Genomic DNA, 18124 nt, shown 5'->3' on the forward strand with positions numbered 1-18124 from the left:
CCAGATATGTTCCCTTTTAGCAATGAAATCTATAAATTTCTCATTTTATTATTGTGAACATACAATTTTACTCCTTTCTGAGCAATTTTCAGGTCCTCCAAAGGGTTAATAAGAAAAATTTGTTGATAAAAGAGGTCGATAATTCGTAAAAGAATACAAATTTAATCCAATCTCAATTTTGAGAAAATCATTCTAGCCTGATTTTGTGTTAACGAGCTACATATGTTTTTTTTAGAGAATATAACATTTAACTCGTTATATATTTCTTATCCTTCTTTTATATTTAAAATGTGTGAAATACTTTCTATTTTAATTGAAATTATGATTGTACAAAGTGTAATACTGATCTAATCCAATGATATTTGCAATTCTGTTTTAAAAAAACCTTAATTGCTTATGAAATACATCTTTTTCTACCTTCTATCTGTATTTAAATAGCGGAACAATTTACCGATTAATTCTTACGATAAAATTACTATATAAATATGTATAATATATTCACGACATTCAATTAATTATTTTTAATAGATTTAATTATAAAAATGTATGATTAAAATGTGTATAATATATATATAGAAAATATGAGATATAAAATGATTTAATTTTCTACGAAAGGAGAATACAACTTATATTGTACACAACCTCTTATTCTTTTCTTCTTTACTACTAGACTGGACATTGCTTGGACAGGAACGGCTGAAGAGTGTGAGGGAGGGGGGAGAAAAGAAGGAAAATATAATTTTAAGAAAGAAAAAGTTTTTCTTTTAGCGCCATAAAAAACTTGTAAAAAAAAGAAGAAGAGAAATAATTCAACTGTTCTGTTCTCCTGTTATCAAACTGGACACTATGTTCTCTTTTTCTTTCTCTTTTCTTCTCTTGTGGTCAGACTGGTCAGTTTATGTAGTCGTAGTTTTTTCTTTCTACTTGATATTGTCCAAGAGGAAAGAAGTGTACAGGCACGTATTATATTTTTTTTTAAAAGAGCGTACGCGTTTGACCACTCGTTGAGTAGGTAGACATTAAATCGTACTTTCATTTTTTGTCAAGAGGTTCGCTATTAATATTTTATCTAGTAGTAGTATATAACTTATTATCGTTTGAGATGAAATGGAACAGCTCATCTCTTTGGGAATACATCTTTCATAATATTACTCAACTGATAAGTCCACATTAATAAATGAAAATAAAATAACCTACCTTTTTCAGAGTCCATCTATAAGCGGGCTGGCGTTGGAGGACCCCCTTGATGAGCTCATTGGAATCATAGCTGAGAAATTCAGGAACGAGGAAGGATCCTTCCAAAATGGAATTTTTGATTGCTGTCACGGTTTGACCCTTGAAGGGCATTGTACTCGTAAGCATAAAGTACAATAGTATGCCAAGGGCCCATATATCCACGGAGTAGCCGTAGTAGTGATCGTCCTAGAGAAGATACAATGAGTTATATTTTAACATAATTGTGGTTCCTCAACATAAAAAAATCTTCAACATAAATCAAGAAAAGTTTAAAATTTTCATTTTATTTAAGCGACTTATATTGGCTCCGATATGGCCTTTCAAATAGCACATCAATCTCTCATTATTTTACTATGACGATCAATTTTGGCTACTTAAGTTGAAAAGTTGCTAGTCCTCATGAGAATAAATTAATAGAAATTGACGATAGTTCGTCGAATAATACAAATTTTATTACACTCAACTTTAAGAAAAGTCGATTTTTAATTATTATTATTGGATTTCTAAATGACAAAACAACAAATAATAGGACATAAATCTCACTGATTAACAAAAATATATTCCACTATAACCTAGTTTAATTATATGTAGGACCCTAAAATGCATTAAAAATTTGTTTCTACATCGTTATATAATCTTATTTCTATATTGTTGATAAAAATTAACTATTACAATGGAAAGAATAAAATATTTGTCTCTAAATAGCCTGATTTTCTCGTCCCAAATCGATCAGAAAAACAAAAAAATATTGTAAAAGTCTAGTCAATTTTAGAGATTTTTTGTACATATTACTTTGATTTAATTCAAATATCAGTGTTTATTCTAGATGTCAAGTGTTACTCAACGCTGGTGTTCATTCTTTTTCATTTATTCTTATAGACATTTAATGGAGTATAATCAAGATTTATTAGATTTTTGTCCATTTTATGTTGTACAAATATCAACTTTGAGTCGTCAAGAGCGCTCCGCCTTCAATTATTTTACTTCTTGATATAAACAAGAAGATAATTGGAATACAATGTTCCTATCTGCTACATTGGGTTTTCTAAAGAAGCTCGCAACTAATCTTATGTAAAGTCATGACATCAAATCTTTTCTCCTACCAAACATTTTTCTAGTTTTCAGAGTGACTTCGTTGAATTTCAATTTTTTTTTAGTATACTGGCAGAGCAAATTGTTTCCAACTAAGGTTATAAGTAAATAGCCAGTCACTCATTCTTTGTTTTATACTAAACATCCTATTAAGTTTTAAAAACTGTCCGTTTAAAGCAGGTGTATCTATTAATAATTTGAGTAACCTCTGCACAAGCTTATTACGGGGTTTTTTTATCTTAAGAAGTTTTGCATGTAAAATAGATATGACCGCTTAGTACAGTTACTCGCTTAAATCAGGTGACCGTTGGAGCAGGTTTGACTGAAGTATTTAGCTATTTGCCAAGCCTTTTAAACTTAGCTTACTTCACCAGGCTTTATGCAAGCGTTGAGAATTGAAATGTTTGTTGGGGAATGGAAGAGTTAGATCACATGAGTAAACTAACGAAATATATAGTATCTACAAGGTGGTACGACTGTCTGTAACAAGTTGTTTAAAAATGGTGCATACTCAGAAGAATTCAGCCAGCGCTGTTTCTGTGAGAAACATACTTAAATGTTATTTTTTATTAAATAACTAGTGGTGGTACCCGGATCAATTAGGCGTCGACTAAAAGGCCAATTTTACTTTAATAATATAGAAGATAACGCCCCAAAAATCCTTGGTGTTACTCTCCGTTTTTTATGAGTATACTCACAAGTAAGTACTCAATACGATAATACTTGAATCAATTAATTTGATGTCTTCTCTCTTCAAGAATGAAAGATAAGAGTTTGAGAAAAAAAAATTAGGGATGACTGATGAGTACTTTAATCTGTACAGCGGTCACTAACGAAATTCATTTTAACATCCACATGAATTCTGATAAACATAAGAGGATAATAAAAGCAGACAGCAACTCTGCTCTTTGTTATACATGCGAACGCCTGCAATGTTTCATTAATACGACTATATTGTTATTTCCTAAATCAAAGAATGCTTATAATATATACATCATTGAGTACTATATACAGTGCTCCCGGTGACTTGTTATACATTCAAATACTTTTACAGACATAAATACAAGCTTTGATTTATTAATATGGATATTATCATTCGGGGAGTTGTCTTATTTTGCTTCAAGATGGCCCACTTTCTTGTCACTTTATTGACAAACGAATATAAGTAAAAACGATCATGCTCCATTGAAAACAGTAAGTCTTAATCGAGAACCTGGAGGGTTCTAAAGAGATTCTGAAATTGGGTAATGGAGGCAAAAAGGTAAAGCCTTGCTTATGTGGCTATTTTATACGCAAAATATGAAAGAAAAGTTCGAGTAACATTAGTATTTATTATCTGCAGTAAACTCAGGTTTCTAAAGGAAAAAAAACACATCTTTAATCTTCTTATCCGTATAACATTTTCTTTTTTGACACAACCAAATTTAAACTTACTTCAACACCAACGTTTTATTCCCCTTATACCATTATTTTTTTAATAAATTGTATTGGAAGGTTATGTTAGCATGAAATCCTTTAAGGTTATTGCCTCTATTCTAAACGGTACCTTCTTATAACGAAAGTTGCGAATTTGGTAACGCAGGATTTTTTTTTTTTGCATTTTATTCTTTTAAACAAGAAAATAACTATCAAAAGTCCAAAAAAAAGGGTCCTTCATGGAAGCTTTTTGATTTGAAATTCTCTAAAATGTTGAAAAAAATAAAATTGATATAGTTATTTAAAATTATCGATTTGAACCAAGCTATAGGACTTTTTATGTTATAAAATATTATACAGGGGCGTTTAGGTAAATCCGGACCATCTTTAACAATATTCTGAACAATAGAACAGCATTTTATTTCATTTTTAAAGTGAGAGGTTGAGCCTTAGTTTTAAGTTAGTTGCGCAACATGTAATTCCAAACAAGTATTTCGACCCGGAGAAATATCATCATCAAATTTGTTTGCGCAGGACACCGCCCAAGAGGATGTTGAGATATGCAATGAGCACAGTCTACGACGTCTAAAACCCCTTGAAGGAGGAGGGACCATATAAAAGAAAAGTTAAAAAGTAAAATTTTGACATTATGTCCAACTTTATAAATAAGTGATATACTGTAGAATCATCATATATTTTTTTTTAAATTGTCAACTTCTTATCAATATGGCAAATTACTTTAGTTCCGTTATCGTTTTTTAGTTTATATAAATCATAAAATAAGTTGAAGATATAAAAACATTAAGAAAAATTGACCAAATTTCTGGAGAAAAGTAACCTAACTTTGAGATCCAAACTTGGTAGCTATGATAAAAAAAGCCAACACGATTATTGACACAGTGATATTCATGTTGCCAAAGTTTCCTACACATAAGAGTTGGGCAATTTTTTTTTTTTTTTGATCAAGTATAGTTTATTTCAGAATTTTTTTTAAAATCAAAATTGAGGTCATAAGGAACTTATATGTTCTTATTTTGACTTCATTTTTGAAATCTTCATACTTCAAAATAGTGAAATATCAAATTTCAAGATGTTAGCTCTTTTGGATAAAAAAATATACAAAAAAAAAGTAGCGTCCAGTAAAAATACATTAAAGCGACGTTGAAAATTTTGCTCTGAGACGAGTACCTATATCTCAGAAACAACTCAGAATTATGTGCTGAAATTTGACACACTTAATTTACTCATGAATTTGAGCTTGTGCAGCAAAAATCATTCAAATCTGAGAGGGTCGCGTGACATTTATTTTTTATTTTTGTTGATATGACATGAAATGACCCTGGGAGTAATTTTAATTCAAGACAATATTATCGTATGCATATATATATTATATTTAAAACTATTAAATGATGAAAAAACATCCAAGGATAGAACCCTTCCAATATGCTATAATACACTCTGTCCCATAGGTTATGTAAATGAACCGTTGGGCCCAGAGCCAAGTAAAATTTATCCACTGTTGCTTCACTGAGCATCAAGGAACCCTTCCAATATCACAAAATATACCCCAATCCTCAGGTTGTACAGGGGATGTGCTAGTCCCCAAGGATTGGGGTATATTTTGTGATATTGGAAGGGTTCCTTGATGCTCAGTGAAGCAATACTGGATAAATTTTACTGTTGCTTTTATAAGTACCAAGGAACCATTCTAATTTGCTATAATATCCCTGGCTCACAAGTTATGTGGGGAACTTCTGGGCCTAGAGCCAAGTAAAATTTATCTGCAGCTGCTTCACTGAGCGTGCGTTATGGTATAACCTTGTATTTCTATTTAACTTGGGTTGTATGTATACTGTATAGTATATATACATCCAAATAAAGACTTTGTATTCTAATTTCTGGGATATATTAAAATACCCAAGAATAATAACTACAGTTTAAAACCTTTATCTGTTTTATGGAACTTGATTTGAACACGATCTGGTCTAAATATTTTTTGCAAGGTATGGATTCACTAGTGTTTGTTGTAATTTTCGAAACCTCCAAAGAATAAAAAAGAATAATTTGCTGATAGAAATTGATGATAATTGTTTGTCGAAGAATAAAAATGTAATCCGGACTTAATTTTGCGAAAAATCATTCAAGCTTGCTTTTATGTGGAGGAGTCACTTTATACGTTGTTAAGTATATCCAATAAATAGAGTCATTATTGGATGGTATTTTGAATTGGGAAAAGTCTATATTTTGTATTGGATTTTACTACTTTCAATTTTACCTAATATAACCAGGATATTTTTTTTTCTTCTTTGATCCCTGTTCCCCCATTTATTAAATGTCTTTCTTAAAGTCCTCTCAATAGTTTCAATATATCTTATTCATTATTGAAAATCCCCCGAATAGTAATATTTCTACAATTAATTATTTTTTTGGACGAGAAAAGTAGAACGATTAGACAAAAATATAGTTTTCTTTCCTTTGTAATAATTAATTTATTACCTACAATATGGAAATAAGGTTGTAAAACGATTATATAACATATTTTTAATATGTAAATATTTGGGTCTGATAAATAATACAACTAGGGATTAGAGGAATATATTTTTGATAGATAGTAAGGTTTAAGCACTTTAATTGTTAAGTTACATTTTGACATTCAATAGTTCACTATTTTCTTTAAATTAATTAAAACAAGATTTTTATTACCATAAAACTTTGTTTTGGCTTCTAAATTGGCCGAAATCAACAATGTTCACGTCACATAAAACCGTTGGATCAAAAAAATATTTTTATAAGACAACTCCAATTATGAGCGACTTCCTTAAAATAGGCATTACTACTAAAGGACTCATTGCAAAGTCAAAGGAAGGAAAGTAGGATTTAGTAGTTCTCAATTTTGATTGGCTCAAAATTAGAAGCTGCTACATGTTCTTCCAGGCACGCACCAGGTTTGAACAGGCCGTCTCCCCCCTAGTGAAAAGAAAAGAATAAGGGCGACTACGTCATAACAATAATACGATATTATAGGTCGGTGTTAGGAGCATAGTCTTCCTTGTTTTTAGATTGAATTGTTTATTTCTCCCTAGACCGCTCTTTCCCTAGAGCCCTTTAATTACTACTTGCCTTCGTCATTTTATATATCAACATCATATTTTAATGGAGTAATCATTGTTATTATATCACAATAAACATGATACCATCACCATATAAGCTAAAGTATTTATTAGCAGTAATGTAAATTCTGTGACTTTTTAAGCTGACCCGCTTTTTTTAAATTGATAATGTGAAGAATGATTTTTTTTTCCTTTGCAGTTGTCATTATTATTTAACTCCTGAGCTGTGAACATACTTTTTACTACATTCAATCATATTCAAAACCTGATTGAACATTTGTGAGTACTCATAAAAGACAAAGTATGACCCTGAGGGCTTGTTGCGGACTTATAATTGTAAGTCCTTATTTGACCCGGAGTAGATTAGGGATTGACATCGGAGTAATTCCAGTAAATGTCATTGTTTATTTCCTTTCTCCCTTGCGACAGCTGATTGTAGTTGATCTAATGAAACGTCATGTGCATTATTATTTCTTTCTTCCAAAACACTCTTCCAATTACAGGATTTAAATTGTTTGATTCCCGTTTTTTCTTTAATATGCCCATTTTAAAGAGGATTTTCATCACTATTTATTATTTATTACAGTTTTCTGTTAATTTTAAATTTCTGTTCTTCGTTTTCCATCATTCATCATATCTAACGAATGTTGTAGAGGAGAAGGGGACACTGGAAGCCTGGGTAAAATGAACATTCTAAGTTTTTCCCTGAAGCTATCAGGGGAGTCTACAGGGGGTGGGCTGTGGGGGATGTAGCCCCCCTGCCCGAAATAATCATTCTTTATCTTCTTTTAATTCAGGGTTCGGGAAACTTTTTTTTAGCGTTCCCCAAAAGAACTTGTACTAAAATTAATTTACCACAAAATAGTGACATCATGTTATTTTTTGTTTGTTTAAAACTAGGAAATAAAACTCCTTCTTTATGGGATGAAAACTCACATTACTCAAAAAAAAAACTAAATTACCTCATTTGGGGTTATTTACCCCTGCTCCCCGACTACTACTTTAATTGGTGAGATGGAGTTTCACTGATTAAGTAGAGCTACATGGTAAGTATAACAGTATTTTGCTATAGCAAAGTAATTTCTTTTAGTCAACATTGATCTGTAACAACCATGGTGTAAGCTAATCTAGTGCTCTGCAACTCTGTACTGAGAGAGCTTAGTATATTCATAGACCTTATGATAACGAAGGGGTGATAAGTATAAGTAACCTTTATGTCAATTGCGAAATATTAAAAAATGGAATAGTAGTGTAAAATTGACAAAATGATGATGGGGAAATATGGACTTGTCTGCATTGTAATCTTTAAATCTCAAGAACTCTTCCTTTCAAAGCGAAGAGGTTTGGTGATTAAAATAGTAAAAGTGATAGTTATCAGATAATAGATTTCAATCACCTTTAAAAATATATCTCTGTGTTTCCTTAAAATTTTTATATTGGATACTTAAGCTTTTTAGTTTTAATATTATCACTAATCATGGATGCATTTTTTTAGAGCTCACAAGTCTAGCTTTTTGGAATTCAGTAACCCGATCCGACACTCCAAAAATAAGTTAATAGAAAGTAATTGATGAACATGCTAACTTTTGGTGGGTTTATTATAACTAAATGAACCATATAGCATGAAATAATTACATGCAAGATTTGCGAGGGAATTTTATTTGGGTAAAATATGGAGAAATCCACTATGGAGGAATGTAGCTCAGTGGACAACACGCTCAAAATTAACTATTCTCTTGAACTGAATGTGTGTAGGTTTGATTCATGGTGGCTCCTAGAAAAGGAAATATACTTCTTGTATGTGGACTTCAAAGACCCTTCCAAGGTCTTATGGAGTAAATGTATACTCTTATGTATACATATACTGAATCATTGCAACTGTATCTATCCTGTTAAAGGAACATTTTTTTAAAATCCCACGAGACAAATAGGTCCCGTGAAGTATGTAGATTTTTAAAAAAATCTCTGAAAACTCAATGTATGTAGGTTCATTTAATAGTCACTCCTAGAGAAGGAAATATAAATATTTCATATCTATACTTCAAAGACACTTTTTAGGTCCGAAAGAGAAGGTGGCTCCGAAACACCTCCCATTTCTGAGTAATTTATAGAGTTGTATCAATATAAAATATTCATCTTCCCGAAAATAATTGAAATATCAGAATTGTTTGAAAATATTTTTTTTCACTTTGTTTTTGATTAAATAAAAGGTAATTGGTTATGATCATTTAATACAAGCAACCTCTTAAACAAACAAAAAAAAGCTTCCCCCACCACTCGGTACAGAGTGGGAACCCAAAACTTGCAATAGCATTTAGTTACGATTTTATCAACTCTGTTTTTAATTACAAGGTTTCATTATGCAACCAAACGACGACTTAAACAATAATTAACAAGTTTTCTTATTATGCCATATCTCTAAGTAAAAAAATATCGGAGCAACTCCAAAAGGCAACGTGTGCGCAATCTCCTTCGCACAGGTATCAGTGTTGAAAAGTCTGATTACTTCTGGGCTATCACCATATGACCCTCCTCCAGCCTAGACCTCAACCCCCTGGATTTTGTAGTTTCAGGGGTATTAGAAAAGAATGTCGGACATACATCATTTCCAAATTTGGATTGGCTCCAATCCGTCACCATGATAGCCATAGTGTTGTGTCTGTCCTAATATAGACACGAGAATCACGGTCCAGTCCAGTCTAGGCCTACTTGTTGGGCCTTAAAGAAGGTAAAATTGGACCCGAGTGACGTCATTGAATGTGTTTTTCCTTTTTTTAATAATTCCGTTTTATAATAAAATAAACTCTATTACAAAGTAAACATATAATCGTGATATAATGAAAAAATCAATATTTTGCAAGATATGATCTTAATAGATTTATCGTATTTAGCTTAGTTAACCATTTAGGATTTTATGAAAAATGCCAAGTGCCTATAGGAGTGGTTCTAAGACTCGACTGGACTGAATAAATAAGGACTGATATAACAATAGGCAGCGTGGTATGCCATGGACACAACCTTTATTTTTAAAAGCTACCAATCTATTGGTAGGCGTGTGGAGTATTGTAGTATTTAAACGAATCGAAAAATAGTTTTGAGTTGTCTGTTTTTTTATTCCCTATAATCATGTTTTTCGTAATTTAGTCATGCTACTACAAGTTGTGGGTCCCTACTCTGTACAAATTTCAAACCTACCCCGTTCCCTTCTACTACAAATTTCAAACTCCACCTATGACTAATACAAATGCATTTGTACTTAATTGTACACTTGTTTGTTTATGAAGAAACATTTGGCAGTTGTAAATGATATTTTCGTGGATGATGATCAATTCACTCAAAAACATATTTAATCATAATGTTTTATCATTTTTCTTAATAAATGGGGTAAAAATGGTAAATAATGTACTCGTACGTTCATAACCCATTCTATTGACGTCATTGTGACGTGAATATTATTGAACACAAAATGCGTATTATTATTTAAATATTATAGATTAATAATGTTGTTTGTCTCTTCTATCAAACTCAGCAGGAGAATTTATTTATCATATGGTTATAACATATCATAGTAAAAACCTGAATGCGTGGCTCAAGCACACCCGCTAGAAATAGGGTTGAAGAACTTAAGAATTTCTACAATGATATAGCATAAGTTCATAAGGTCATTTGTTATATTATGTAATATACTGAGTGGTCCATTAAGATCTGAACATTTCGAATTTAAAATTTCAACAAGATATTTTTATTTATAAAAATAAATTTAAAAAAAAATAACAATATAAATAGATGTATGTATAAACTCTTTTAATCATTAATGTAGCCCCCTCCCCTCTTTGAAAGTTATGGCTTCCAGGCAGTGGTGGAAGGCCTGGTATCTGCAGCAGCTGAATTCCTCTGCCATAGCGTCCAAGCGCAGGCTGACAGGGCTTTGAAGGTCTCGGTGTTTGATGACGGTAGGCTATGGAAGAGCCAAAATTATCAGAAAAAAGACTTCAAAAGAACTCATTCAAAAGAGTTTTGCAAGGGTTTTATTCTTTGCTTTTATCAAAAGAGGCCTCTCCAGCCCTATATGCGTTATTTCATCCACTTTTTTGATAGCTCTTCTGACAGTCTGATGATAAATCCCGAGATCTCTTGCATGGACCCTCATGAACTGGAGAGGATTGACTTTGACTGTTTTGTAACTAATTGTTTATGCTTTAATACTTCGAAAAATACATTCATTTCCATCAGTTAACACTATTTAATCATTTAATTATTAAGTGTTCAGACTTCTATGGACCACCTGATATTTACAACAATACATCGCACACTCGCCTTAAGACAAATTTTATAAAGTTATAGTTATAACTATCTTTCAGGTTGGTCTAAATTGAGGATACAATATATTATATAAATGAATAGCCCGCAATATTTTTTTTTTAAATAATAATAATAGCCCATTTAAGAAAATTTCTAATTTTCTTCTTGATTGAACAGCAAATCCATTAATTAAATACTTGTATTACAAGTACTATCTAAAAATAATGTTTATTTTATTATTACTGTTTTAAAACAAATATTAAGTCAATACATATTGACTACATAAAAGGTGATGCTTCAAAACAGTCTGCTTTGGTTTTTGGCATTTTTCAACCGTTTACAATAGTCAAATACATTGATAATTATACAGTCAATCCATTTCACAAAAAAGGGGCAATAGATATAACCCACTGAAAAGTTCGAAAACATTCGAGATCGATTCAAGATTCAATAAGGATATAGCTAGACTTGAGTAGTTTCAGGTACATTGTGTGAGTTTGCCTGCTCGTGATTCTTTCTCTTTCTATCTCGAAATTGAAATTCGATCTCGCGAGAGTGTAACCAAGCAATGCTTCGCAAAAACGAACTATATATTTTGAAGTACGAGGAGAATAACCGTGACTCAATCGATCATAATTCTTTGAATAATTTCTGCGTAGGATTAAACTATTTGTACTGTATATTTCTATTTATGCTTCATAATCAAGGATCGATTTGTGCCTCTGATATTTATCCAGAGTTGTAGATTGGTTGTTTTCAACATATTATGTCCAATTCGATGTTATATTCGTTTATTATGTGTATGCATAATAAACTTCATCCATAGGAATCTGGTCTTATGTGGATCGTAAAAATAATCTCAATCCTTGGATATCCATAGTCAACTCTTTGAATAAATGCTCCATGAGCAAATGCACCTTTAAAGGAACAGACTCCGAATAACTTTTGAAAGTTGCATTCATCATCCTCAATAGTGCTAATTATTTATCAATTTAAATATAACTGCAATATCTTCCCTCCACTAATGCTATTTGAAATACAGATTATTCGGCATTTTCTAGCAGTAATTCATTTTCTCCCCGTAAAATCATATAACAGGCAGAGGATATTAGGATGGGTCTTAATTCAGGTGTAATATATGTTTCGCTCCTGCCTTCTCCTCGGGCTCTTTTTTCAATTGTAGATGTAACTGAGGTTGTTGTTTGAAAAGAAGGGCGATATAATGGATGACGGGACATTTATTTCCAGTCAATGTGTTGGGTTAAAAGCAAGGCTGTGGAGTCGATATATAAAATGTCTCACTCTGACTCCAACACACAATTTTACAATAAAATATATTATATAGGCTATTTATTTACTATAGACTCATATGAGCAGAGAGACAATAAAAACAAATTTTATTTATATCTATAAGCAGTTGTTGATTATATTTAGAAAATAATTGTGCTAGGTGTAAAGTAAATATTTGGAATATAAAGTTTTAACATGATTAACAACAAATGAAATGGATCCAAAGTTATTTGTTTGATATATATTGCTACTTCATTCCTAAGTTTCTAAACATCATGTATGCACTCGAAACCGAGGAATAATAATACAACAACCTCTCACTACAACGTTACACTTTTAACTGATTGACTATTCACAAGTAATGAACTAGCATGGCTAGTGGCTCCGCTCTACACAACATAAAAATTTAGACATTAGAGGTTATTCTGATTTTTATAGACAATACAGCACATAAAGAACACGTCTGCAATTCGTGAAGTAAACTTAACAATTAATTTCAACTTTCATGTTGTCAAATTAATAGTACTTAATAAATAATACCTATAACATATAATCATTTATACAAAAACTCTACAAACAATTATAACTAAATTGTATGTATATGAATTATAATAATTTTTGTAGCCAGAGTCAGATTCGGTACAAATTTTCCGACTTCTGACTAATACTAAATGAGAAGTATCATAGCTCTTGCTCCCGCCTTCCCTGTAATGACCATCTCTATACATATAATAACTAGAAGGACTCCATATATTGTACCACCATCGAACACTCATGCACAGTGTATTTTGTTGTCTCCCTAAACTGTGTTTCGAATCTTAAATGGTTGAGTATATATATTTAATAGTAAAACGATGGACTGTGACTCATTTCCAAGAAAAGTTAAAAAAAATCCCCAAAAAACTTAAGAAGAGAAACTTGTTTGACTGCACTCATCTCCATATTTTGAGAGTAATAGTTAATCCAAATTATTAGGGCTTTTTCGAACTTCCACTCCCGAAAAGAGATATGTACCACCGCCAGAGTCTTTCTCATGATTGGTTTGTATACATGATGAGTAAACACAAAATACTTTTGAACACAAATCAAGAAAAGTAGAAACGTCCAATATATTGAACATCATATACAGATATTTATCACCATCGGCATTCTATTCAAACTTCATGGAAGTGTTGAGTTACAAAAGAACGTTTGTTTCTGAACCTCATTTGATTTATGAGATTTAATTTAGAGCCGATTTTAAATAAAACCTGTAAATTTTTTTAATATTTCGTTTGAACGATGAATTTTTTGGACTTTTGGTGCAATATTCAGAACTTTCAAAGGATTAATCAGAATAATTTGTTGATAAATACGAACGATAATTCGTCAAAAAATACAAATGTTATCCAGAATCAATTTTGAGAAAAATAATTATAGCTTGTAGTAATGTTGCCAGGCCACATTATATAATATTCATAAACTTTCCCATATTTTGATCAAGTATTTTAGTTTTATTGACTTTTTGCTTCAAAAATGAAAAGGGAAAAAATTTCAATTGTTCATCTTGTGTAGCAATACTTTGGATTTAAGTGCCTTTTTTTGTAAAAATCATGTGAATCCATACGAAGAAGTAGAAAAAAAAACTTATATTTTAGTCAATGTTAATTTAATTTCCTCAAAGTCTTATAATCAATTGGCAATCAAAAGTACTATAGCTTAAGTTATAATCTGAGAAATAAAGAATATTAGTATAAAATAGGGAATACAACTTCTAAATCAAAAACAAAAAGTTTGTATGAATATTTGATTGGGGATTGATTCGAATTGGCTATAGTATAATATAATTACATCATTAAGAGTTTGATATTCGTGCCAGAGAAAAATTAAGGAATAAAAATGTTAAATATAGAATGTTTGTAGAAATGTGCAATAGACGGCGTTAGTTACAGTAGAAAGTCATAAAGCACCACCTATTGAGAAATGTTCTAGTTAATAATGTCTACTACTATATACATACATATATATATATTAAAAGAAGAGTATTCACATTTATTTAACAACCAACAAGATAAAAAAAAATTTAGTAAAATAATCATCCGATTTTTATTTTTTTTTTTAAACAGCGCAAACAGAAAGCCGAATAAAATTTATTTTAGTATTAATCAATATCATCGCCTTTGACGTCAATAACAGCCACGTCTCGACCTTGGAAACAGGAGCAGGTCCTCATGACAGTTATCCTCGCTAGATTACAGAATTCTACCCGGATCCTGTACGTCAGATCGAATTTTCTATTGTAGGAGGATCTGTCGGAGTGTTGATCAACACTGCCACATACAAAGAAGTCCATAGGGTGAAGGTCTATTGATTTTAAAGGTCTGAAGCAAGATTCTACAAATTCAACAAGGTCCACGTTTTCTTTAGTAGAGTCATGGTGTCATCTCCAGACAATTTCGGTTCCTTCTTGACTTTCCAGGCATATGGACTCGCCCAGGTTTAAGAAGTTTGCAATCTCAACATTGTCTCGTCTGGTACAGATCGCTACAAGAACACTCTGCCTTTTCTAGGATTGGAAAATAAATACTTTGTTGAACCATGCCTTTATTTTAAACTGAAGCTAAAAATTTCTGGCTAGACCCAAAACAATATCCTACCAGCTGTAGAAACTGCTCAAAGTTTGTTTTTAAACAATTACTACACGCTGTATTAGAGTTTCTCATTTCTCGGAAAATTGCCTCCGAGCGGAATCACAGGAATCTAATTTTATAAAAATTTGGATCCCTATCGTCAATAGTAAATATTCTGAAATTTAAAATATATTTTTCTTTATATATTTTAAGACAAATTGAATATATTTTAAACTAATCCTATATTCTCATTTTCTTCATTTTTATCATTATTATTAATAGTACACGGATTGGTATTTTGTTAGAGCTCAAAGGACCCACTGTTTGAATCCCATAACACGATCCGATTTACAACAAAAACAACATAAAAGGTAGTTCTTTTAAACGTTTTCAATTTTCTCTGGCCCCATCCCATCCCCCTAAAACGCGTTTCTAACACAAACACACATTAATGGCGAGTAAGTACGGTATGAATGTCAAACTAAAACTTCAATTGCTCGTTATGCTTCCTTACAACAACATATTCTTTCTTCTTTTTTTTTTAATCAGGAACAAAAACATTGTACACTTTCCTGTATTTTGTGCGATTATGAAAAAAATAAAAATAAATGATAAAACAGACAACCCGTTTTTGGCTAAAGTGGTCCGGTGAACTACCCCATTTGTCCAAAAATTCAGAAAAAGTATCGAGTAGGGTGGTGAGGACCCACTGACGATGGTTTCCCGGAAGCGGCCAAAATCTTCCGAAGTCCTGCTTTTTTGAGGAAAATAAACCCATAAAAAAAATTTATAAGAATCCCGGCCAATCCTTGACAGCATCGATGTAGCCTTCTGTTAGTCTCCATCTACAGCTTTGCACGTTGCAAGGGACAGCTTGCAACCCCGGCATACAGGGAGAAAAGTGTCACCTGAACCAATGCCTTGATGAAACTAAAACAGATGCCTCCCGTGGAAGATCTTGTTTGGTTCTTCTCAGATGATAAGCATTTCTGTGAAACCCAGAAGCATAACACGAGGAACAATGGATGGTTAGAAAAAAGTTCTTATAACGTCCCTAGTATCATGAAACCCAAAGTACCCTCAGCATATTATGGTTCTTGGTGCTGTTAGCAGCGGAAGTGACGTTAAAGCCTAGTGTTCTGCGCTCCAAAATCTTGCACTGAATCTGCAGTATCATGAAAGACCGGCCTTGTATCTGGCAACAAGATAAAACATCCTGTCACACCAGCAAAAGAAAAAAAATTATTTCTTGATTCTGAGAATATGATGTACGTTTTGCCGAGTTTTTGACCTCCTTACCCTCCCGTAACTATGTTGAACGGGTTTCCAATATAGGTATCTACAAAATCATAAGATCTTTGGGAGCTGGGATAAGGATGGAATTCTGTATTTTACCCACTGGGATAGTCAGGACGTCAGTGGGATGTTTTTGGGGACTTTTTTAACGTGTAATTCAAGCTAACGGCAATTTTATTGATGCTCTAATGTTGATTTCTGTGAAAATTTTAAAAAAATTGGCTAAGAAATAAAGTCTAATAGTAAGAGTTAATTTTTAAAAATAGGACGTAAAGAAATAAATACATAGGACCAAGGAATTTCGACTGATTGTTTGGCATAATAAGTTTTATAACAATAAAATCTCTTTCTTCATTAATATTAAGAAAAATAGAGAACTATTGGATGCCAAAATGGAACCAACGATTATGAATCTGTATCTTGTATGATATAGAAGTATATAAAATAATCTTACTTGGAATAGTTCAGGAGCCGCATACGGAGGGGAACCACAAAATGTATTCAGTTGTTGATCTTGTGCTGCAACTTGGGTTGCAAATCCAAAATCCCCAACTTTGACAATGTCTGGAGTTGAGAAGAACACGTTTTCCGCTTTTAAATCCCGATGAACAAATTTGTTGTCATGCTGTAATAAATAATAATATGATCTTATTTAGCAATTCCATAAAAAGAATAAAATATACATAATGATGAAATAGAATGGACAAACCTATCAATGGCAAAATATTACCTTTTTAAAATTCTATATTTATTTATTACGCATCTTTCAAAACTAATAGTTTTGTTTGGTTGATCGTTTTACGCCCGCAGGATGCCATATATATATATATTATTTTTTTTCGGGACGGGGGGGGGAGGCTATTGGTTCTAAGTTTTTTTTTTTTTAATTTCAAATATTAATTTTTTTGGAAAAACAAATCGAAAACTCAACGTGACTCACAAAAAATTAAATTCTATAGAAAAAAAATTCACAGTTGGTGACAAAAAATTAAATTTCAAATATTAAATTTTTATGAAAAAGATTTAAAAATCTACAGCTATTCACAAAAATTCTAAAATTCACTGTTGTTCACTAAAAATTAAACTAAAAATATAAATTTTTTTTTTAAATTTGATATTAAATTTTTTAGAGAAAAATTTTAAAAATACATACCTATTCAGAGAAAATTAGATTTTTTTAGAAAAAAATTGGAAAATTAATTTAAATATCAAATATTCAATTTTTTGGAAAATAAATTTAATTTTCTAGTAAAAAGCAAAAAATTCTAAATTTCGCGTACAAAATAGCCTTCATGGTGCAATGTCACTATTTAACCCCCGAGAACATCAGAAAAGGTAGCTTTTTTCCCTATTTTTGAAGAAAATCAATTAGAGATAATATGTGAGTATAACCTTCGTCCACAAGCAAGCTTCATTACGCAATAACTTGATAAACACACTCGCCAGACGTAGTGGAACATGGCACTGGGATAATTCGCGTTCATATACGTATAAAAAACAATATTATTGAGTTAAGTGAAATATCAGAGGTGGTCTTCAAACATTAGCAAATGACTTTACTTAATTTCCTGACCAGTATATAAAAAAGAACATGGGATTCAGGTCATGGCTTCCAAAAGGCCAAATATTATTTTCTCAAAATACCTTGAAATTTGTTTTTCACCAGTCCTACATCCTTTTGCAGTGTGAGAGGCTGCCAGTCTTGGCTGAAGATGTAAGACGGATAAGTGCCCTGAAGCCCGGAAAGGATCTTGTCTACCAACATGACCTTGT

At 31.7% G+C, this 18124-nt stretch overlaps 1 protein-coding gene across 2 annotated transcripts in view; it reads right to left on the reverse strand.

Moving 5' to 3' along the window:
• The window catches only part of LOC121114275 (serine/threonine-protein kinase NIM1), a 110263-nt gene that overhangs the window by 21017 nt on the left and 71122 nt on the right, over positions 1-18124 (reverse strand). For both annotated transcript variants that reach the window (XM_040708195.2, XM_040708194.2), the window contains 2 exons: positions 16806-16976; positions 1198-1422 (listed from right to left, as the gene is read on the reverse strand). In XM_040708195.2, the coding sequence (XP_040564129.1) occupies positions 1198-1422; positions 16806-16976 (396 nt within the window). The remainder of the gene's footprint in view (positions 1-1197; positions 1423-16805; positions 16977-18124) is intronic.

Source organism: Lepeophtheirus salmonis, chromosome 3 (genome assembly GCF_016086655.4).
Source record: "Lepeophtheirus salmonis chromosome 3, UVic_Lsal_1.4, whole genome shotgun sequence".
Taxonomy (NCBI): Eukaryota; Metazoa; Arthropoda; class Copepoda; order Siphonostomatoida; family Caligidae; genus Lepeophtheirus; species Lepeophtheirus salmonis.